General features: G+C 36.3%; 1 protein-coding gene across 5 annotated transcripts in view; it reads left to right on the forward strand.

Moving 5' to 3' along the window:
• Positions 1-23,995, forward strand: part of LOC126849878 (protein bric-a-brac 2-like) — a 403,282-nt gene that overhangs the window by 363,563 nt on the left and 15,724 nt on the right. For 4 of the 5 annotated variants that reach the window (XM_050592209.1, XM_050592212.1, XM_050592210.1 and 1 more), the window contains one exon: positions 15,364-15,421. In XM_050592209.1, the coding sequence (XP_050448166.1) occupies positions 15,364-15,421 (58 nt within the window). Of the gene's footprint in view, positions 1-15,363; positions 15,422-21,463; positions 22,966-23,995 lie in introns of those variants that run through there. The other variant, XM_050592213.1, reaches the window with a different exon arrangement.

Below are 23,995 nucleotides of genomic sequence, written 5' to 3' on the forward strand. Positions count from 1 at the left end.
GCCTCTCCCGGCCGCCGCCGTGTATGAAGTACAGATTACAAGGACGTAATACTGCTATTGTTGTAACGAATAGCGGCAGATTTTATATACAGAACGCACGGTGGATTTTTTCTTTCTTTCTTTCTTTTTTTTTTTTTTTCTTTCCTTCCTCATTCTTCCAATTTTGCAACGGCGACTTGCCGTGGCAAAAAATTTTATCTCAGACATCTCGCTTTTTAATGTTTTTTCACAATTCCTGCCGTGGAAATTACAATTAAAATAATAATTAATGCTACGTTGTAACTCAAGTTTTGCTTACCGCGGCACAAAGAGAAATTATTAACATTACGTTTCCATCGAGGAGGTTGAAAATTAAAAAAATTCTAAGTGCGTTACGCGATACAATTGCAAATTATAAAAGGCCCAGTGGACGCGATAAAATTCCTCGAAAAATCATAAAAGAAACATTTGACAAAACTTTCCGACAACTTCTCTCTCTCTCTCTCTCTCTCTCTCTCTCTCTCTCTCTCTCTCTCTCTCTCTCTCTCTCTCTCTCTCTCTCTCTCTCTCTCTCTCTCTCACGGACAAAGAGACGAGTTTCGACAGATCCTGAAATCCTCTTTTCTATCCCTCTCTTATGCTCTCGTGCTCGAATCCTCCGAGTCGGAGTCGACGAGAAAACCCGACCAAGCGTTATTACATCCACGGGAACGCTCGGCGTTTACAACGTCACCCTCCCTCTCCCCCTCCCACCCTCCCTCACCCCTCGCCACGATCGTCCTCCTTCCACCCTCGGGTGGTGGTCGCTCGGGTGGGAAGAGTGGTTGGTTCGTTTCGCTCTTCGTTTTGCTCGAAAAACGACGCCACAGGTTGCCAGGAGAGAGAGAGAGAGAGAGAGAGAGAGAGAGAGTCCTCGCGTGACACACATTTTACAAACCGAAATGCGTTTCTGATCAACGTAAACTCGGGAAAAATCGGGACCGACACTTTCGGCTATTGATATTTTCACTTTAATATTTAATAAATGCACAGCCCTGTCTCCCCTTTCGCACAGTAGAGAGCGGGAGCGGGGCGGAGAGTAGGAGGGAGGGAGAGAAATGAACGGACGAGTGAATGGAAGAAAGCAGGATAATTGAAGAAAGAGAGATCGATGCGAAAATAAATCGGCGCCCACGGCGCTATAATTTTTTTTCCAAGGATTTTCCGTTGGGAAAATATTTCTACATGCCGTCCCTAACGGCAATAACGGGGCGACGGGGCGTGTTTTGCTCGACACACGTTTCTCGCATTCGTATCGCGAATTGTGGCGACGTACGCCGAACGGAACGGGACGGCGGCGCCGTTCGTATCAGTCGCGCGTGATAACGCGACGACGGAAGGAAATCGCTAATCGGCGAGCATCGCTCGTAAACTATTTAGGCCCTCGCACGCCCCGTCGCAATAATGACAACCCTTTCGCGCGTCCGCGATTGATGATATCGCGGGTCGGAATAAAAAATTCATTATGTCCGGAAGCAACGCGATAACGTGCTAATTGTTTTTTTATTAATTTTTGTTTTTATTTAATTTATAGGGAATCCTGAGGCGCGATGGAGATAATTTTTTTCGCGTAATATAAACTGCGCGACGCAGTTGCAAACAATATGAATGAGTACGGTTGATGATATACTAATTAAATATTTAGAGTAAAAGGGGACACGTGCACAAGAGAGAGTACGCACGGAAAACTCAGTCTCAGATGATAATTTTGTAACAATGTTATATATAATATTATGAAATATAAAAATATATTTTTTGTTAATATTAATATTATTAATAATAAACTTTAACGCAATGAAAACGTGGGATTATAATTAAAAATTTTAATTACGATAAACTAATTTTAGATTTCTGTCAGCGCAACAAAGAATGTAATTTATTTTTCGTAAGAAAACGTTAACAATTACATTTCGTAAGAGAGATAATGATTATTCTACACATTCGCGTAATGTGTACTTTGTATTAAAGGGAATACGTATATTCGCACGATCTGTCCTTGATAATATATTTATTTAATATGTAGCAATTTGTGACGTGAGAGTTCGCGAAGGAAACATTATGGATTATTATCGCGATGTGAGAAATGTGAGAATAATTCTAATTGCTTGCATTAATGTTTCGTCAGAAATGCGAATAAAGAATATGGAAGATCTAATTTGCTCCGACTATTCTACATAATAATTAATTCATTAATAATTAATAATTCATTATAGTTAATAATTATATGATAATGATAATTATATTCCGGGGAAGCACGTCGTGTTCTCATAATTTCTACATTGTAACAAATTAAACGCGGGATTTTTTTTTTTTTTCTTTAATAACCAATTAAAATTTAAACTTTGATTACCGTTGCTGTTACTTTTAAAAATATGTAATAAAATTTTTACATATTTTATGTCGACAATATATATACAGGATGTCCTAGACCACCCGTACACCCCTTTTCTTTCGAAAACTAAGCATTTTAGAGAAAAACGTTTTCAACAAAAATTGTATGCTTTTGAGGGGAACATAAGATGGTGACATTGATTTGACCTTGGATGGCATCGTTAAGGTCAAGTCAAGGACATCTTTAATTTTTTTAATGATTCCCTGCTTTTTATTGCATATTCTTATAGCTTATATCGAGAGCTTTCCAAAACACTATAATAAAGTATTTTTTCATTAAGAATTTTTTGAGTTATTTTGTATCTTAATCTGACATATTTTAATATAAAATATAAAATATCTTGAAAATTATTTAGTTTTTGATAATTGTATCGTAATACTTTTATGTACAGAATAATAAGATGAATCAAATGGTATATAGAAAATAATTGTTTAAAAAAAAGTGCAATTATTCGCAATATATTTTTTTTATAACAATTATTTATTTTTTCTCTACACCATTTGATTCATCTTATTATTCTGTACATAAAAGTATTACGATACAATTATCGAACACTAAATAATTTTCGGGATATCTTATATTTTATACTAAAATATGTCAGATTAAGATACAAAATAATTCAAAAAAATCTTAATGAAAAAATACTTTATAGTGTTTTGGAAAGCTCTCGACATAAGCTATAAGAATATGCAATAAAAAATAGGGGATTCCATTTAAGAAATTAAAAGTGTCCTTGACTTGACCTTAACGATGCCATCCAAGGTCAAACCAATGACACCATCTTATGTTCCCCTCAAAACCATATAATTTTTCAAAACGTTTTTCTCTAAAATGCTTAGTTTTTGAAAGAAAAGAGGTGTACGGGTGGTCTAGGACCTTGTATTGTTCCATGCAACTTTAGTTAATGAAACAGTACTCTTTCGTTGAACTCTTTCCCCTCCTTAGTTAATTATTACTATTAATAACGTTATTGTTGTTGCGTTAATATATAATTTGCCGTCTTGATAATAACGTATTGCAAGCTAACACAAACACGTGTTTGGTACTTGCGATTCTATAGCTATGTGACTACCTGTGGCATCGAGAAAAATGCAACAAGACCAGAAAAAGTCGAAGCGCCAGAAAAAGTTGAGAGGGAAAGGACAAAAATGCAAGAAAAAAAAAGAAATATATATATATATATATATATATATATATATATATATATATAGTATAATATAATTGAAGAAAGACACATATTTTTAACATTGCTTTATTTTAATAAATAATTCTTTATCTTCAAATATAAATATTTGGTATATTAAAATTTTTATAATTTATTTTAAAAATTATAATTTTATTACATAGAAATATAATAATTTATTTAATATAACAAAACATTTTTAGAAACAAAATATGTATTTATTTAAGTTAAAAAATCAAAATTAATAAAATGTATTTATTTGATTAAAAAAAAAGATTTTTACTTTTTATATATATTTATATATATTTATAATATTTATATATATTTATATATATATATTTATATATATATATATATATATATATTTTATTATTATATATATATTTATATATATATTTATATACATATTTATATATATTTATAATATTTACTTTTTATATATATATATTATAATTCGCGTGAATTTATATATAACTTTAACGCCTGATTCTTCTCGGATCTTTAAAAAATTTCTGTCCTTAAGCATAATTTCTATAATTTATCATGCATGCATAAATTATATATATAAAAAAAATTATAACTTAATTATTTTCATACATTAAAATGAGACAATTTTTCAATTAGTTTGAATTTTATGTGCCAAAAATATATTTTTTTTTAATCAAATAAATACATTTTATTAATTTTGATTTTTTTAACTTAAATAAATACATATTTTGTTTCCAAAATGTTTTGTTATATTAAATAAATTATTATATTTTCATGTAATAAAAATTATAATTTTTAAAATAGATTATAAAAAATTTTAATATACCAAATATTTATATTTGAAGATAAAGAATTATTCATTAAAGTAAAGCAATGTTAAAAAATATGTGTCTTTCTTCAATTATATTGTATTACAAAATGAATATAATAAATTCTAAAGATTATTTTTTTTTTCTATTTAAAAAAGCAATTGTTTTGGCCCAAAATTCTTAATGTGTTATTTGACCGTTTATATCAATAATACATATTCGATAACATCGTACGGAATATCGTAAACGCCGTCCCTAACTGCTAACGCTTCAGAACGCGAACGCAACGAGCGCGCAAATAAAGCCGAATGCCGAAAAGCGTCGTCGGTCGCCGGATTCGTTAAGCGATAATGACGCTAGCCAATAACGGGACGCGCGTCAACAGACAACTCCGGCTATGTAAATGCGAAACAATCGGATTCGCGCTCACGAATTACAATCCCAGCGATGGCAACACCTCGGAGCAATATCTCTGCCTGTGATTTTCAAACAAGCACTTTTCCTGAAAGATATCGCGATCACGCTTCAAGCGATAAAACTGTTGTCCGGATGAACGACGTCCGAATATTTTTACACGAGATGTCCTGGAATGGTCTCATATAGGTTTTTCTTTTTTTTTTTAAAATAAAAATTCTTATGCCAATCTAGCTTATTATTATAATATTTTATATATTATAATATTATTAGAATATTATTTTTCCTCATTTTATCTTTCTTAATTTTTAACATAATTATAATAATATATTAATATACATAAATTAATATAATATTAATTTAATATATAATTAATTTAATATAATATAATTATTTTTAATATATAATTTTATAGTTTAATAATAATTTGAAAAATTTTATAATTTTATATTTAAAAAATTAAGAGAAATTTGTTTTAAATATATTTTTTAATATATAATACAATGTAATATAATATAATTTAATATTATACTATATAATATTAAATTATATTATATTATATTATATAATTTTTAATTTAAATATTTTTACGAGCGCTACAATAATATTCAGTTCAGAAATATGAAATGTTTATTTAGAATAATATAAGCAAATAACATTTCGCGCCATTTATTTTTCAAGTATTTATATCTTAAGAGCTTTAACTTTTTTTATTGACTTGTGATTGTAAAAAAATGGGGTATTTCAATTTCAAAAGCGTGATGCGAGGGTGATCAGTGCCATCACTAGTTTCCCTACGGCAAATAAATATTTCTCTCTCGTTCGTATGTTTCTACTCCCCTCTCTTCTCTCTCTCTCTCTCTCTCTCTCTCTCTCTCTCTCTCTCTCTCTCTCTCTTTCAATCTGTCTCTTTCAGCAATGCGAGAGTGGTCGACATCAATTTATCGTAAATAAATAAATCTATTTATTCGGGCGCGAGAGGAAGGGTTCGTGTTCGCCGCCGCTTTGCACTAGTATGTTTACGCGTATGCTCACGCATGTGTATATATATATATATATGTTTGTGTGTGTGTGTGTGTGTGTGTGTATGGTGTCAATGCGATAGTTTAAACATCAGATCGTTGAATAAAATATCAGCGGATTGTCGATGAGGCCTCGCGTAGCATCGAGAGACATTCAGAATTGGAGCAGAAGATTATTTCTCAAAGATAAAAATTAAAATTCTTATGTATCCCATAATTTTGATATTATATATATATATATATATATATATATATATATATATATATGTTAGTACGTCCTAAAATAAATGGGATAATAAAAGCTTATTTTACCTTTGGAAGTCATCAACGATTATCGAGAACAATTAAAAGTTAAATTTTTATTTTCAATCTTGACTTATAATTAATTTTCAACGAAAATATTCAATTATATTATTACAAAAAGTAGCATGACACACTGTATAATATTTTAAATATCTTCTTCTTTCCTCTTTCTCTCTCTTTGAAGAGAATTCAAAATGACCATTTTGTAACGACGAAAATTTTTGATATCAAGATAACGTGAATTATAGGGCGCTTACTTTATCGAGGGGTTCCACAAAGTGCATTTTGCGGAATTCGACCCTGTATAGGGACGTGCGAAAACAAGCGTGCATCCGCTTCGTTGCACCCACGCGCGCGTGTCTTTCTCGCGACGAGTGTTTTTGCGAGAGAGAGAGAGAGAGAGAGAGAGAGAGAGAGAAACACCGGGCGTTTGTATGACAATTAACATGTGGTGGTCGGGCCACCAATATTCTGCCTCCCTTTCATTTTCGCGGCAATTTCGCCGTACACTCTCCCTCATTCTGACGCATATATTTTGTTTTATATACATTTCGCAAGATCGCGCAAGAAGACAAAGGAACAATATTTAATAAAAAAAGTTTATAGATAAATATATTTTAGTTGTTATAGTTTTTTCTTAATTTTTTTTTTTTTTTTTTAAGCAATGTTACCTAAAATCATCTACATAAAACGCTCTATAATTTCATCTATTATCTAGATAAAATTGAAATAAATTATCTTTATTTTATCTAAGATAAAATTTTATCTTTATCTAGATGATCTCAATATTGTCTATGCGAAGCATTGAATACGAGAGCATATCGTATATAGAATAAGTGTAAATATATATTTGCAACTACATTGCACGTATACAAAGCAAGTATTTTGGAAAGGGAAGTCGAAAGCATTAAATTAATTTATGTAAGCGAGTTCAGCGGAACATATTTCGCCCCGGATAGCCCATATACATAAATATGTCCTACTTGTATAATTTATTTTTTTTTTTTTTTTGTTTTTGACGTAGTCGATTATTATTTTCTGTACGGAGGATAAAAGCATTGAATTAATTAGTATAATACAATGATAGCGAGAGATCGGGGCGACGGCGGGGAATTCCCGACGGCGACGACGGGTGGCGGGCTGGGATAATGTATCTGCGCGATTTATTACTTTATTCCCGTGCGCGGTCCATTATTACTTCCCCTCCCTCCCTCCCTCCCTCCCTCCCTTCCTTCTCCGAACATGAAAGACATCGAATTAGTCAGTGCAATGACATCGGGAGATCGCGTACCGGCAAAAATATGATTATCGTTGAAATCAAAGAAAACGCGCTCGTTCCGGCTCTCTCTCTCTTTCTCGCGCGATTTATCGGATTCGGCTGAGGACTCGACTCGTGAAAAAGGGATCAACCAGAAGTCTATATAATTCGGCAGTGACACACAGTGACTAAAAGCTCTTCACCCCGGCGAAAGCGAGGGAGGGGAGAAGAGGAGGGAAGGGCGCATGGAGGAACAGAGGAACACAATAACGTGTGTGTTGAAAAAAGAGAATTTATTATAATTTTAATTAATATTTAATTAATATTAATAATATATTACTATTTTTATTTTGTATAGATATTTTTCTTTTATTTCTTTGAATATTGCTTTCTATACGTCATTCGTTTGATCTCTTGTATCTTTTTGTTCCATTTTTTTTTATGAAATTTTTTTGGAAATATATGTATTTAATAAAAATGTGTAAATATCTCATTCTTTAATTGTATATCTCGGTCTTTTTTCAAATTTGACAGGAGCAAAATTGGGTACGAGAGGAATATTAGGTTTGCTCTGAGTAGTATAATTTTTTCCGAAACTTACGAGAGAGAAAAATGAGAAATAAAAAGGGAGCGAATTGTCAAAGTACATGACATAACATAAATTCCCAATCAGTATTAATAATAATACGATAATTATTAATAAAATAAGAGTAAGAAATTTTATTACACCCAGTACACACTCCTCCCTCAAGAGAACAACCATCCCTCCGTCAAGAGCTCCATCCGAGCGGAAGGGCTTCGTTATCCGTACAGCAAAGTATGCAATTCCGAAAGTTCGGCGCCTATGGGTGGGGCGAGAGTGGGGGGGGGCAGGGGGGAAGGCGCGCAGGGAGACAGAGTCGCGGCCACCCTCGGTCCCCCTCTCCCCCGTCCTCTCTCTCTCTCTCTCTCTCTCTCCCTCTTTCTCCGCCCGACGTTAATTTAGACGAATTTCATTAGAACAAACGAACTTTGCTAATCCGCACTAATCTGATTAGAAATTCGCCGTGGCGCCGCATTCCACGCCGTGGCCGACGACGACGTCGTCGTTTGGTAGCAACGTCGTCGTCGTCGTCGTCGTCGTGGCCGTCGACGTCGTGGTGAGCGACTCGTCCTCGTTTTCTCGTCGTGTTGACTGAAATCCCGTGCCTATATCCTCCGCACCCTTTGCCGTCTCGCCCGCGCCTATATCCTTTGCCCGGCAAATATTTGCAGGAATTAGCCCCCGGGTAACGACGACCACCGCCTCCCCCCGGCCTCGACCCGCTTGTCCCCCCTCCCCCTCGCCGGTGGTAAATCCTCATGGCTCCGTACTTTCCTACGCCTTCCGTTTCTTCCTCAACGACGAGCGTCGCGATCATTAATCGCGTCTCGTTGTCAAATTGGCGCTGTCAAATTTAGATATGCAGATAGGGGTGTTTTTTTTTTCGCGACTCTTTTCTGCCAATATTTATTTGTTGTTGTAAAATGGGCCTTTTGCATTTGAACGAGAGGTGAGATTATGTCCGTATTGTTCTGAGAAACGTGAGGATATTGAATTTTTTCCACGTGAGAAAATCGTTGATGTATAAAAACATTTGTCGTGTGTACAGAACCCCCGTGACACACGCCCCGGATGGATTTTATATTTTATTCATTTAATATTATTTATCGAAGCTCTTTCCAATTTAAACGCGAGCTTACGCGCGTCTCTACAATTTTTCCACGTTATTTATTTTCATTATTATCATAATGGCGTATATTGATTCTACGTTTCTTTTATATATGAAACGGTTGATTGCTACAGTCGGAATGTCATTTCGTTCAAATTAGATAAATTGACTGTATCAATGTTTATTTACATATTTTCCAGGACGGTGTGTGACGGTAAAGCGTGTGACATTTGCCACTCGCGAAGGAAGCACGAATTGTAATAAAATATCGAATGATCGCAAATCGGGAGTTGAAGCGCGCGCGATACACGACGGTAATTATTTTTCGTCGGAAATAACGAAGTGATAATAAACACATTTAATACTAACATTAATAATGCCGTCCATAATATTTCTTTGTCCGCGCGGCATTCCTCGTTCGCCGAGCGCCATCAAACACGAAATCAGGAGTTATGCCCGAGTGAAATATGCGTTTAATTTCGAATTATCGTTTGTATTATCGTAGAGATACCTGCTATATTACATCATTAATATTGAAAAGAAAACAAAAGCTATGCTGTATGATAAATGTTCGATAATATAGAGTTTAGTCTTCGAAATTTATATATATATATATATATATATATATATATATATATATATATATATATATTTTTTTTTTTTAAACAAGTGTGTTTTTCTTACACCAATTGATTCCTCATTATTTTGTGTATAAATATATTGAGGTAAGATAATCGAAAAATAAATATTTGATGAGATATTTCATAAAGGGTTTATGTAAAATAATGTCGCATTAAAATATAAAATATCTCATAAATTATTAAATTTTTGTCTATACTACCCTTATAACTTTTTACACCAAATATTGCGAGGAATCGATTAAAGTAAATCAAGGGTCATTTCATTTAAAAAAATTAAAATGACCTTGAAATGACCCTCATCAAAAGTCGTAAAAAAGAAATTTGCCTCTCGAGGTCACAACAAACTTTTTTCTCTCAAAAAGGGAAAAAATATATTTAAATAGGCCAACTAAAATGGGACACCCTATATATGATTTTTGTGATTTCGACCGAAATATTCAACCGAATCCAGAAAAGATTAAAAATAACTAAAATTACAATAGGCGGATAATAAATCCGTTTTTTTTTGCACTCTTTCGAAGTTTCGTCTTTCAAATCGAGTTTTCGCGCTTCCATCATCTCATCTCGCACGTGAAACTCGGATATAACATGTAATTTCCCACATATACCCCGTTTACCTCGATACCTAGACGAAGCGAGGATCCACGATGTTGTCGCGGGTCTCTCGAAGTGAAGGAAAGAAGCAAATCTCTTTCCGAGTCCGAAGAGCGAACTTTCGTTCGGCGCGGCCGAAACTTTCCGGTAACTTGTTTCGCTAGAAAATAGCCCAAGTTTTCCTCGCGGCGCGACGATATCCCAAGAGCCTGAATACTTTACTTTCTGGACGCCGAAGTGTCGGGAGGTCATCGTCTGATCCCGCAGCACCCCAACACCGGGAATCATCGAGCAAATTCGCACGTACGATTCTCGTCAATATTATCGTGATTATTAATTACTGGATGTTTTGGCTGTGCAATAATAGCAAAAAGCTGTCAAAATTAAAAAAAAAGCGTACAATACTTCTGTCAAAATATATAAGTTCCTCGAAACTCTTGACAATTATTCTTTCATAAATTGCTCAGTATAAGTCTGTGATTGATAGAAGAATAGATCTTCTATAAGTTAAGTGATGATCATATAAATAAATTGAGGGATAAGGTTCTCAAGGGAAAGTGTAGTTCGTTTTCTGATGAAGAATCAAAATTGAAGAAATAAAGATAGAGAAGATGGAGAAAAGAATGAAGAAATAAAGATAGAGAAGCTAGAGAAGAGAATATTTTTAATATGTTTGCAAAATATATTTTTTGCGTTTATTTCTTCTACAATTTATTGGCATCCTCGAATGTTTGTCCTTGTTGTCATCAAGTGATAAAGGATCTTCAGACAAAAAAATATGCAGGTTTCTTGAAGATTTGCTCTTTCAGACTTCTGTCAAAATATATAAGCTCGAAACTCTTGACAATTATTCTTTCATAAATTGCTCAGTATAAGTCTGTGATTGATAGAAGAATAGATCTTCTATAAGTTAAATGATGATCATATAAATAAATTGAGGGATAAGGTTCTCAAGGGGAAGTGTAGTTCGTTTTCTGATGAAGAATCAAAATTGAAGAAATAAAGATAGAGAAGATGGAGAAGAAAATGAAGAAATAAAGATAGAGGAGCTAGAGAAGAAAGTGAAGAAATAAAGATAGAGAAGAAAATGAAGCAAAAGGTAGAAGAAAGACAGACGAAAGATCGAAAGCAGAATTATATGCAAAGACACGTTTACTTAAACCGATAAAACTCACTCGCGACATTAGTAGACATATCGATACTCGCTGTTCGCGCGTCGTCTTTCGGAACTCGTCGTTAGTCGAGTTCATAGCTTCCGGAACTGCCAGATGGCATCTCAATCGTGAAGAAACACGCCGGGACACCGCAACAGCGGCGGCGACGGTCGTGAAAAATTCAAGGCGGTCAGCCCGGTAATTTGAAGACGGTTAATAGCGGTCGTATGTGATGCTGAAGAGAGGCGAGGAAGACAGAAGGAGGGCGCGGAAAGAGAGACGGGCAGATTCGCAAGCGGGATAAAATCGCGCACGAGCTCGCGGCGCGATATTTAATTCACGAATCTCTCTCTTCTCGGGGGCCAGGGCGATCTCCAGTGTGTCTTCCCGTCGGCCGGCCTGAAAGACGAAAGGGAAGATGACGAAGACGGGGATACTCGTCGGGATCGGAGAGAGAGAGAGAGAGGCAATGAGGGAGGTGAAGGGGAAATGAGAGAGAAAAAGAGAAGGAGAGGCCTCATTTCCATTAGCGGCATACATCATACGAAAACTCACCGGACTATGTACGTGTGAGCATGTGCTACTGTCGCACGTCGAAACAAATTGAGATGCAGACTGCTGTTGCTGTCGCTACTCGCTGATCCCGTCTCTGTCTCTCGAGCGCCTCCGCTCTCTCTCGCTCTCTCTCTCTCATCTCCTCTCTCCTCTCTCTCTCTCTCTCTCATCTCTCTCCTCCTCTCTCTCTCTCTCTCTCTCTCTCTCTCTCTCTCTCTCTCCTCTCTCTCTCTCTCTCCCTCTCTCTCTCTCTCTCCCTCTCTCTCTCCCTCTCCTCTCTCCCTCTCCCTCTCTCTCTCTCTCTCTCTCTCTCTCTCTCTCTCTCTCTCTCTCTCTCTCTCTCTCTACGCATTCTCTGCGTTGTCGGCGTTCGTCGAACGGGATTATCCGCGAGAAAAGCGGTCGAACTGGCATTGCATTCCGAGCGCAATAACGTAAGAACGACGGGACGGTCTGAGGAAAAAAGAAGAGAAGGACGGGGAAAAAATGCGGGGAAAGAGAAAAAGAAAGAAAGAGTGCAGCCACAGGAGTGGGCGACCGCGATATATAGGGACGCTCGCAATTTTCTCATCAATGCACGTCAACCGGCATGTCGCGTATGCACTCCGCACGGCGTGTTCCACGAGCTTGCACCGCAATGAACAGGGGAGGGGGCGGATGGAGGGTGAGGGGGAGACGCGAGACAATGAAAAATGCACGCGCCGCGATATACTACTTGCGCGTCCAAGTTACAACTGCAGAGAGAGCGGACTCGATATCTCTCTCTCTCTCTCTCTCTCTCTCTCTCTCTCTCTTTTTTTCATGCTGTCTCTCCCTCTTGGTCTCACTTATGCATCGTCCTCGTCCTCCTCCTCCTCCTCCACGACTCGAGCGAGGCTCAGTCGGAAACAGCAAGCGGGCTGCTCAATAATTCTTTGTGTGGTTTAGCCGAGAGATGCGTGTACACGTGTATTGACGCGGAGCTATTTCGCGAAATTGCCAGCAGCTCTCGTGCCATCTCTCCCCCTTGTGTCATGACGGAGACGTTATTTTGCCTGCACCACCGCCGTCTTTCGCCTCCGCTCCGTGGAAAGCTTTTTTTCCCTCTCTCTCCCTCTTCACTTCCGCGTGAACGAACCTGATGACCGGAGAGGTGAATCCCGAAAAGAGACTAATATAATTGCAGTGCGAATTTCAGACACACTTTTGTCTGAATTTTCAGGTCTGAGTGTCTGAAAGGAATTTCAGATAATCTGTCTTAATCATTTTGGAGTTCTTTTTCTGAAAGTTCAGAGGAATGTGTCTGAAAATTCGAGCGTGTCTGAAAATTCAGATAGCACTCTGCCTGAAAATTAGACAGCACTCTGCCTGAAAATTCAGACAGCACTCTTTCTGAAAATTCAGACGGCACTCTGTCTGAAAATTCAGACAGCACTCTTTCTGAAAATTCAGACGGCACTCTGTCTGAAAATTCAGACAGCACTCTGCCTGAAAATTCAAACAGCACTCTGCCTGAAAATTCAGACAGCACTCTACCTGAAAATTCAGACAGCACTCTTTCTGAAAATTCAGACAACACTCTGTCTGAAAATTTAGACAGCACTCTGCGTGAAAATTCAAACAGCACTCTGTCTGAAAATTCAAACAGTACTCTGTCTGAAAATCCAGACAACACTCTGCCTGAAAATTTAGACAGCACTCTGCCTGAAAATTCAGACAGCACTCTTTCTGAAAGTTCAGACAACACTTTGCCTGAAAATTCAGACAGCACTCTTTCTGAAAATTCAGACAACACTCTGTCTGAAAATTTAGACAGCACTCTGTCTGAAAATTCAAACAGCACTCTGTCTGAAAATTCAAACAGCACTCTGTCTGAAAATCCAGACAACACTCTGTCTGAAAATTCAGACAGTGTTTGCAAAAAAATTTACAGACGCTATGTCTGAAGTTTCAGTCAATTTTTTTTTACAATGTTGAACAATTTCAATATTTTACATATATTTACAATATATTTTATAGTACAATACGCGAAGTATTTTTTTCATTTCTGAAGAATTTTTGCATTCTCGAAGAATACTGAAAACTAATTGTGTATCATATCTTTTCGAATATTCACACATGGGATAAGTTAATGAATTAATAACAATTTAAATTTATCGATATGTGAATTTTTTATGAATAGTTATGAGAGAGAGAGAGAGAGAGAAACAGAAATCTCTCTCAGAGAGTTCGGCTCTTAAATAAAGAATATACTTTAAATGATTGGATAGAGCGTAGAGTAAGAACACTTTCCGTACAAGCGTCCTTCAAACTAAAGCAGCATCCAATTCCACGAGCAGAACTCGTGGATCAACGAAATTTTTTCCGACTCACGAGAAAGAAAAAGAAAAAAAAAAAAAAAGAGAAAGAGAGAAAGTGGAAGAAGCGGAGCGGAAGGATTTAAGCGGCGATCTGGACGCATCGAGCGATCCTTAAAAATTAATTTGAAAAGTCAGGCGAGACGGTGAGAAAGAGAGCGCAGCCGGAAGTGTAGCGTACACGGGAAGTATTTAAGCGGCGCGTGCTCCTGCTTTCCTGCGATATTGCGGAAATCGCGAAATCCGAAAGCGACGGCCCAGAGGATGACGGGCGGGGCGGGGAGGGTGGGGAGGGAGGGGAGGGAGGGGCGAAACTTTTCAAATGAGCCAACTTTGCGTGTGTCTTGCGCTTTCGGTGCCCGGACGTCTCGCAGAACCCTTTTCGAAAAGCTCCGCATATTAACAAAGTTGCATATGCAATGCATATGCACATATTTTTAATTTTACAATAGATATGTTCCGTATTATTAGTGACAGGATTTAAAATTCTGTTAAAATTTACAGAGAAAATTTCGATTTTATCCTACAATAGGATTCTCAGAGTGACTACAGACTGTCAATAACCAAGTTTTTCCAAGTTAATTTTATCATTAATAATATGTTGATTTTGCAGAAGATTTATTTTAAATTACTATGAAGTTTTGCATTCTCGTTTTGTGTTGCAATATTAACGTAGTATTAGTGTGGCCATTTGACATGCCAATAAGCAGGGACTTAAATATACCTTGTTATACAACTTATAATTAAAAATTGAATACTAATTATATTTCGCGACGCCGAACGCGATATCAGACAAGGATTTAAAATACTTCAAATCTCCCACCCTCTTACGAGCGATTTTCGATCAAATAATTATCCCGCAGAGGGATAACACGTTTTGCTTTCGGTTAGAAAAAGAGATGGTGCGGATAAGGGATTAAGTCGTTTTCCCAGCCGGCTGTTAAATCGCCGCTAATCGCCGCTTTAGCACACTGACGTCTCACCGACCGAACTTTTCTGTTTCAGGCCAAGTTGTTGGAATCGTCCCACGCTTGGCTCGGCGCCTCCACCTCCAGTATAGCAGGTGAGTCTTATGTTTTTCTTTTCTTCTCCTCTTCGTCGTGTTTCAATACGTTTCAGGAGATAATCGCCCTCTCGACATGGCCGGACGTAGCGTGGAAACCAGCACATTAGACAACGCACATACGCTATTTCAATAAACAAGGTGTCTTCGCGTCAATGGCACTTTCTTTAACAAACAAAAAATTATATAAATTTATTTTTAATTATATATATATATATATAATTTTATTATTATTTTATTTTTATATATCAAGTATATGTTTAATAAAAAATAAAATTATACATATATATATATAGTCATAAAAAAAGAAATTTAAAAAGAATTCAAAAGAATTCTATAAAATTATTTGGAAAAAATGTATCGTAGGTAAAATATATTTATATATATATATATGTCAATTTAAAGATTCTAAAGAAAGAGTCAATATTCCTAGCATATATTTTGCCTCTTTCAAATTCAATTTTTTAAAAGTCATTTTCACACTGTACGTTTGAAGGAAAGTACAATCGGTCGAAGACACCCTGTATAAATCTGTCTCGACATATTTGAAGATCACGTTTCTCTCCTGCAATATCTGTCGCATCATCCGCTGTTATATCTGACAGCTCGTGGAAAGCTCGGTACGATTTCGGTATCCGCAGTGAAGCAGCGATGACGGAAAGGACCGGTCATCCTGTCTCGAGTTTCCAGAGGAGAGATTTCTCTTCCCTCAAACATCCCTCGTGGGGTCGCCCACCTCACAAGTTCACGATCACACCGATCGTCCCCGACTTGGGGGCAGCGTGACGAGGAGTTTCTCGTTCGAGAAACCGCGATCTCCGCTGATTCCTCTAGTCCTCCGGAAGCGGAAACATCCGCTGTTTGGAGATCGATATCTCACCCCACTGAGGCCGCTTAAGTGTTACGCGGGACGATAAGGTTCCGGAACATGGCCGTCGTCGTGAACGACGTCGTCGACGATAAACACGGGAGGTGGCAACACGGGCGGGGGCCGGGGAGAGGTCGAAGGTGGTGGTCGAACAGCAATAAACGATATGGGGGGGGATTGGAAGGGGGGGGGGAGCCCGCGAGAGAGCGTGGACCACGTCATTGCCCCGACAATAATAAAGCGCAGGAATGCGTTTTGCTTTAATATAGAAAGCAATTTAGATAGACGGCCGAGGAGCGGCCGACGCCGGTTAATAGCGGCGATAACACGCCCGCGATTCGCAATGGCCAGCGCGCGAGACTCTCCGCTGCAACTCTCTTACGACTCGCAGCCTCCGCACCTTGCATGTAATTCTCTCTAGTCCGCGAAGGCTCTCCGCACGGCGCCTGAGAAAAGATCCTTCCGTACCTTCACTAGCGTGTGTTATATCTGTGACTTACAAGTGCAACGAATATCGTCTCGTATTTAGAAATAACGATCGTAAATTATTTACGTTAAAGACAAAATTCTTTTCGATCAAATAAATACATTTTGTCAATTTTGATTTTTTTTTTTTTTTTAGTCAGATAAATATACACTTTGTTTTCAACAATATTTTGTTAACTTAAATGAATTATTGTTTGCGTGTAATACTAATTATAATTTTTGGAATACATTATTTAAAATTTTAGTATGAAAAATATATTAAAATAAGGTGAATCTGTATTTTTGAAACAAGTAGTAAAAAAATAAAATAAAAAATGTTTTTCTTTTTTTTTTTAATAAAAAGAAAACAACTTCTTTTTTATTTGCAAATATAAACATATTTTACTTTTATTTTACATATATTTTACTAACTCGTATATTTGCTGCTTAATTGAAGTATTTAAATAAATAATTTTTTAAATAAAAAGAATTTTTTTAAATAAAAGAAATTTTATTATAATACATTTTCATGATTTTTTAAATAGACATTGTACATTTCAAAAGATTGTTTATAATTTGAATATTATTGCAACTCTGTTTTAGACAAAATCGCGAATATTTACACAAAATAATTTAAAAATAAAAATATAATTTACATATATAAATATATATGTCATCAAGTCTCGTAGAAATTAATTTCAAAAGTGCGTTTTTTTTTATATATTCTCGACGAGTAAATTTTCTAACGCGACGGAATTTGCATGGCTACCAAAGCGATTTTTTTATTTCGATGAGGTGCATCAGGCAATTTTCTCAGCCGTATATATTCCTCGTATTCCGTGTTCGACCCCTGATTCGCCGCTCGACCGGGGAGCATAAACGCCGCAATACGCGTCTCGAATTGATTGATCCCCGCGGTATTGCACGCGTACGTGCGTGCGCGTTCACACGCGTATGCCGAATGCGTGCGTGGGCGCGTATCCCCACCCCTTGACTCGCTTAAATCATTTTCTTCGATTACACCTTGACTTCCCATGAGACGTGCGGCCGTTGCCGGCTGTTTGCTTCTCTTAACGATCGCGCTTATTTATCCCGGCGCTTTTCTCGTCCGCTTGAGCGTTTCTCAAAACGTACACCCAGCCGCCAATCTCACTCTCCTCGCTTGCCTCAAGAATGATTATTTTAGGATCTTAAGAAATTAAGGAAGCATGTACAGAAGAAAGATATACTAAATTGAAAAAAAAAAATTATTTAATTAAAAAACAATTATTTATCTAAATACTTGCAAATTAATTATTTAAATCAAGTGGAAAATATATTTGAATTAGTAAGACATAAAATATGCTTTTATTTGCAAATAAAAAGAATTTATTTTTTATCCTTATTATAAAATATTATTATTAGTAAAATACTACTTTTAAAAAACATTTTTTTATCTTTGGCCGCACGCTTCAAAAACATAGGTTCTTTTTTTATTTTAATAAATAATTTTTTATCTTCAAATAAATCAATATCAACAAAGTGTATTGATTTGATTAAGGAAAATTTTATTTTTAATGTATTCGATATATTATTCTTGCTAACTTAAATTAATTTCGGAGAATTGAATTTTTTTAGTACGAAAACATGCATTCCTCTTCTGAATAAATATATATATATATATATATATATATATATATATATATATATATATTAAAATTTTAGAGGAAAAATATTTCTTTATCACTCGGTTTATCTAAAACTTTGCTTTCGACAGAACAAAATGTTAATTTGGTCGCTACAAATGGAAACGCGATAGAAAATTTCTCGCGATATTTCGACGGAGTGAATATCGGTATACAATTAATTCAACCTGCGCCTTTTGACAGTGTGAGATTGCCTAAGTGCGATTGTTCGCTTAACGCGATAATTTGTCAATCCGAGAGAAAATGCCCTCGCGCGACGAAACGCCATTGTATGATAATATTATTCGACGCGATTATTCCAGTCCGGATTTAGCTATGACACCATTACGCGCGATACTACGTGTAGGATTCTTTTTCTTTTTTTTTTTTTTTTCTTTTAGTTTACTGGCAATCATTTCCGACGGTCGCGGGACAATCGATTTCGCGCGCGAAACGAGATTATCCATATTTCAATGCAATCAGATTGTTATGCAAACAGAAGGCTGTTTTCAATTTTTCGGACTCCCCGATTTCTTTCCGCAACAAAGTGCGAACTTATCATACCGCTTATCACTTCCAGAATTGCCGGAGACAATCACCCGATATAAAATTAATATGAAACGTGCAAGAGCCTTTTTATCTCCTAAAATTCAATTTGTTGCCATAAGATTGATTTCGCCAATTATCTCGTCTATTTTCAATCGCAGAGTTAATTTCTTCTTGCATAATTACGGGCAATTCGCGAAGCAGAAATCGACGGCGCCGCCGCCACCGCCGCCGCGACAACGCATAAATCGCACGGCCAACGTGAGTGACGTTAACTGCTGCTAACACACGTGGGTGTGACACGCTCTGTGGACCACACAGTGGTCCGTTCTCGCTTTTTCCCTTCTCCCTACCTTCGTCTTCTCTCGTCCGCCCTTTCGCTTCGAGTTACGCAGCGAGTCGCGTACGAACGGGGCTAAAGGAATAATTACAGTATAATTATGTAATAAGCCCCGGACATATAATTTCTGTTAATATTGACGATATAAAATGACAATTAAATTTTTTTTTTCATTTTGAAACTGAGACTGTCAAGTCAGCTCTCATGGATTTGTAGATTCATAGAAAAGGATTTCTCCCCGCAATGTAGGTTTTATTCAACTACCTCCTCGTTTTATCGTGAATTTTTATATTGAAATTGTAAATTATTGATAGAAAAAAAATTTAATTTTTATTATATATAAATAATACTTTATTTAATATAGCAAAACATTCTTGGAAACAAAGTATACATTTATTTAAATAAAAAAAACGTTATTAACAAAATAAATTTATTTTATTAAAAAAAATGAATTTGTAGATTCATAGAAAAGGATTTCTCCCCGCAATGTAGGTTTTATTCAACTACCTCCGTTTTATTGTGAATTTTTATTGAAATTGTAAATTATTGATTGTAAAAAATTATAATTTTTATTACATGTAAATAATAATTTATTTAATATAGCAAAACATTCTTGGAAACAAAGTATACATTTATTTAAGTAAAAAAAACATTCTTAACAAAATAAATGTATTTTATTAAAAAAAAATGGATTTGTAGATTCATAGAAAAGGATTTCTTCCCGCAATGTAGGTTTTATTCAACTACCTCCTCGTTTTATCGTAAATTTTTATTGAAATTGTAAATTATTGATTGTAAAAAATTATAATTTTTATTACATGTAAATAATAATTTATTTACTATAACAAAACATTCTTGGAAACAAAGTATACATTTATTTAAGTAAAAAAAACATTAACAAAATAAATGTATTTTATTAAAAAAAAGAATTTGTAGATTCATAGAAAAGGATTTCTCCCCGCAATGTAGGTTTTATTCAACTATCTCCTCGTTTTATCGTGAATTTTTATTGAAATTGTAAATTATTGATTGTAAAAAATTATAATTTTTATTACATGTAAATAATAATTTATTTAATATAGCAAAACATTCTTGGAAACAAAGTATATATTTATTTAAGTAAAAAAATCAATATTAACAAAATAAATGTATTTTATTAAAAAAAATGGATTTGTAGATTCATAGAAAAGGATTTCTTCCCGCAATGTAGGTTTTATTCAACTACCTCCTCGTTTTATCGTAAATTTTTATTGAAATTGTAAATTATTGATTGTAAAAAATTATAATTTTTATTACATGTAAATAATAATTTATTTACTATAACAAAACATTCTTGGAAACAAAGTATACATTTATTTAAGTAAAAAAAACATTATTAACAAAATAAATGTATTTTATTAAAAAAAATGGATTTGTAGATTCATAGAAAAGAATTTCTTCCCGCAATGTAGGTTTTATTCAATTACCTCCTCGTTTTATCGTGAATTATGTTGATCATTTATTCAAAACTATAATATATCTGGAAGGCTTCGCAATTCGTATTTGGCTTCGTATATTTTTAGTCGAGAGAGCTTGCCACCTCCCAGGTCTCGTGCTCCTTCTCATCAATATATTGTATTAATCTTATTTTGACTTATATATAAAGCAGTAATATTATTTTCTTGATATTCTCTCTAATTAATAATTACTTGTATTCTCCAAGGTACCAATACTTCGCTCGATTCCTCCTTCGATATTGTCTTCTTCAAACTTTTAATTTATCAGAAACTCCTCTCCAATCTTTATTTTCTTATTTATGACTTCAATTATTTTATTTTATCAATTTTTATGATCCACTTTGAAGGATTCTCAGACCCCTTCAGTCGCGTTTTCATAAATATCTTAACGATATTTTTCAAATCCCAATCACGTGAAACTCCACTTGTTTTTCGCCGAGTGCTCGCGCCAGAGACACCCGAGCGGCGAACAGACGGAGCGAGAGTGAGAAGGAGAAAGAGTGCCTTGTCAAGGTCATATCAAGGTCATACGCGAAGCGCGATTTTCGCGCCATCTATCCTCTCTAGGTGCGGCCTCCGTTCGCGGTTTTCGACGCGTTTCGCGTTGAAAAAAAAAAAAAAGTCGAGACGAGATGGGAAAAGAAATCGCTGACTATTTTCTAGCTGACTATACGACCCTGCTGAAGCTGAAGGCGCCCACGTGGACGCGACACGATCTCCAGGAGGCGATCGAGGCGGTGGTGACCCAGAAGATGCGCTTCACCCAGGCGTCGACCAAATACGGCATCCCCAAGGGCACCCTTTACGACAACATCCTCGGCAAGTCCAAGAGGATGATGATACTCGAGGAGGCCGGTCTCGATCCGACCGAGGAAACGGCCGTGCTCGAATTCTGCTGCGACATAAGCGTCAGTCCGTACAACCGGCGAACGAAAAAGTCCCTCAACGCGATATTGAATTTCGTCGAGCAACTCAGGCAGAAGCGCGATCCCGCCTTCGTGTTCACCGGGTTGTCGGGCTTCCGTTGGTGGTGGGCCTTTTGTAAGAAGCACTCTATAGTCTCGCTCTATTTCAATGACGAGAATGAGAACGGGGCCGACTCCTCTTAATGTCGTCCGGTCCGCCAATCTATGACGCGTGTCTTTAAGCAAAATTTTATTTTAGTTTAAAAAGGGAATTTTCCTTCTCTTTAATTCAATACTTTACTTTATAATGCTCTCGATTGATGTAATTTTTACTTAATCGTCTCTCTCGATTGTAAAAATCGCCAGCCGAGAATGCGAGAGAGGAGGAGGACGAGGGGGAGGGGTCGCTTTGCCTCGCGGACGCGAGAGGAAAAATGCGAAAAATTTAATGCCCCGGCGACAACGAGTTCATTCGGTCGACGTTAAGGCGAAGGAAATATAATTATTCATTTCCACAAGCGAAACATTCGCTCGCATTCTCGGACTGCAATAAGCGTGCTTTAAAGGGTGACCTAGGAGCGTTCTAGGAGTGGCTTCGATATCGATCATCCCGAAATTAAACATGAAAGAGAGCGCCTTTTGTAGATCATAAATGATTTCGATCGCGTCTTTGAAAAAATTATAATTTTATAATTAGAGTTATAAAATTGAACGAGAGGGGAATAATCACGTTCACACGCATACACATAGCAAAGGCCGTTCATGAACGAGAGTGTCTTTCAAAACCAGAAGTGTCAGAGATTGGACGGAATAATAATGTAATATCGCGCTTATCCGGGAAAATTATCGAAATTGATTATTCATTCGGTTTTTGGGAGGATTCGCGGGACTCTTCTAAATCCATCAAGATTTTAAGAAACGTATAATAATATTATCGCGAGAGAGAGAAAGAGAGAGAGAGAGTAACGAGAGAGAGAGAAAGAGAGAGTAACACAGTCAAATATTTCCGCAAACACCGCTCTCGTTCTCCTTTTTCGGTACATTTTTTTTCCCTTTTTTTTTTTTATCCACTTGTATGATTCCTCTGGAGCATGCGCGCGAAAGCGATGCGCAATCCGTAGACTTCAACGCGGAAAATCGCTGCACAAGCAGGGTCGCGGGAGAAGAATTTGCCTGGTAATTGAAAATCGAACGCCGCGTTTGCGCTGCGTTGCGTGCGCGGGGCAATCGCGCGAAATAATAACGCGATTAAAATCGGTGGGAGGGGTGGGGGTGAAGGGGGCGGGCGACGAAACTTTAATGGGCAAAAAATGTCTACGTTCGATTAAATTTAATATCCATCAGAATCGATTGCATCAACGGCGATTAGCGCGGTTATTCCCTTGTGACAATGTTTCTCGGATCCTTTTTTTCCTCTTCCCGCCGCTCCCGCCCTCCTCCCTCCCTTCTCTCCGCCCCGCCTCTCGGTGTCCGACGCTTCTGAAGTAATAGAATTTTTCATTTGATACACATTAATACAATAAGAGAACTAATTCGTTTATTCGTTAATAACTCCCATATATTCGTTGAAAAAGCGGGAAATATTTTCAATTAAAAAGGAAACCGGGTATAGAGAGAGAGAGAGAAAGAGAGAGAGAGAGAGAGAGAGAGAGCAGTATATTAAACATTAAGTCTTTATAAATTGTGAAATATGTTTTTAAGGCAGGTTAATTTGTAATATTTTCAAAATAATCCATTGACATGAATAACATTGTTTTAAAAATAATATACATTAACGTCGTGCCCCCGAACCGTGCGTTTGCAAAAATCTCAATAATTCATAAAAACAATATACATACACACATACACGCGCACATAGTGCATTATTCTTCCTATCTCTTGATTAATAAAAAAGAAAAAAAAAGATGAATAAAAAATTGATATTAATATCGAAGATAAGGAAAACCACTATCTCTTGGAATCTCTTTGAGCATGTCATTAATTTCGGGAGACACGTAAATCTTGCTCGTGAACATATCTAACATATGATTGAAGTGCCTTCTGTTCATCTCCGTCTTCCACGTTAATTGTTAATCGACGAATTCGAGGGCGAGGAATATACAATGCGCACACTCGTATCTTAGCTTATATATTTTGTACATACTTCTTGCCATCATGTATGTCGAAACGATAGGACCAAATCATCGCTGAGATCATCGTTGTTGATGTTCACGTTATAATAAGATGTAGCGCGTATAATTAGATATTTTTCTACTACGAGTTTTATTATTATTAGCTAAACCCATGTTTA

Source organism: Cataglyphis hispanica, chromosome 5, assembly GCF_021464435.1.
Source record: "Cataglyphis hispanica isolate Lineage 1 chromosome 5, ULB_Chis1_1.0, whole genome shotgun sequence".
Taxonomy (NCBI): Eukaryota; Metazoa; Arthropoda; class Insecta; order Hymenoptera; family Formicidae; genus Cataglyphis; species Cataglyphis hispanica.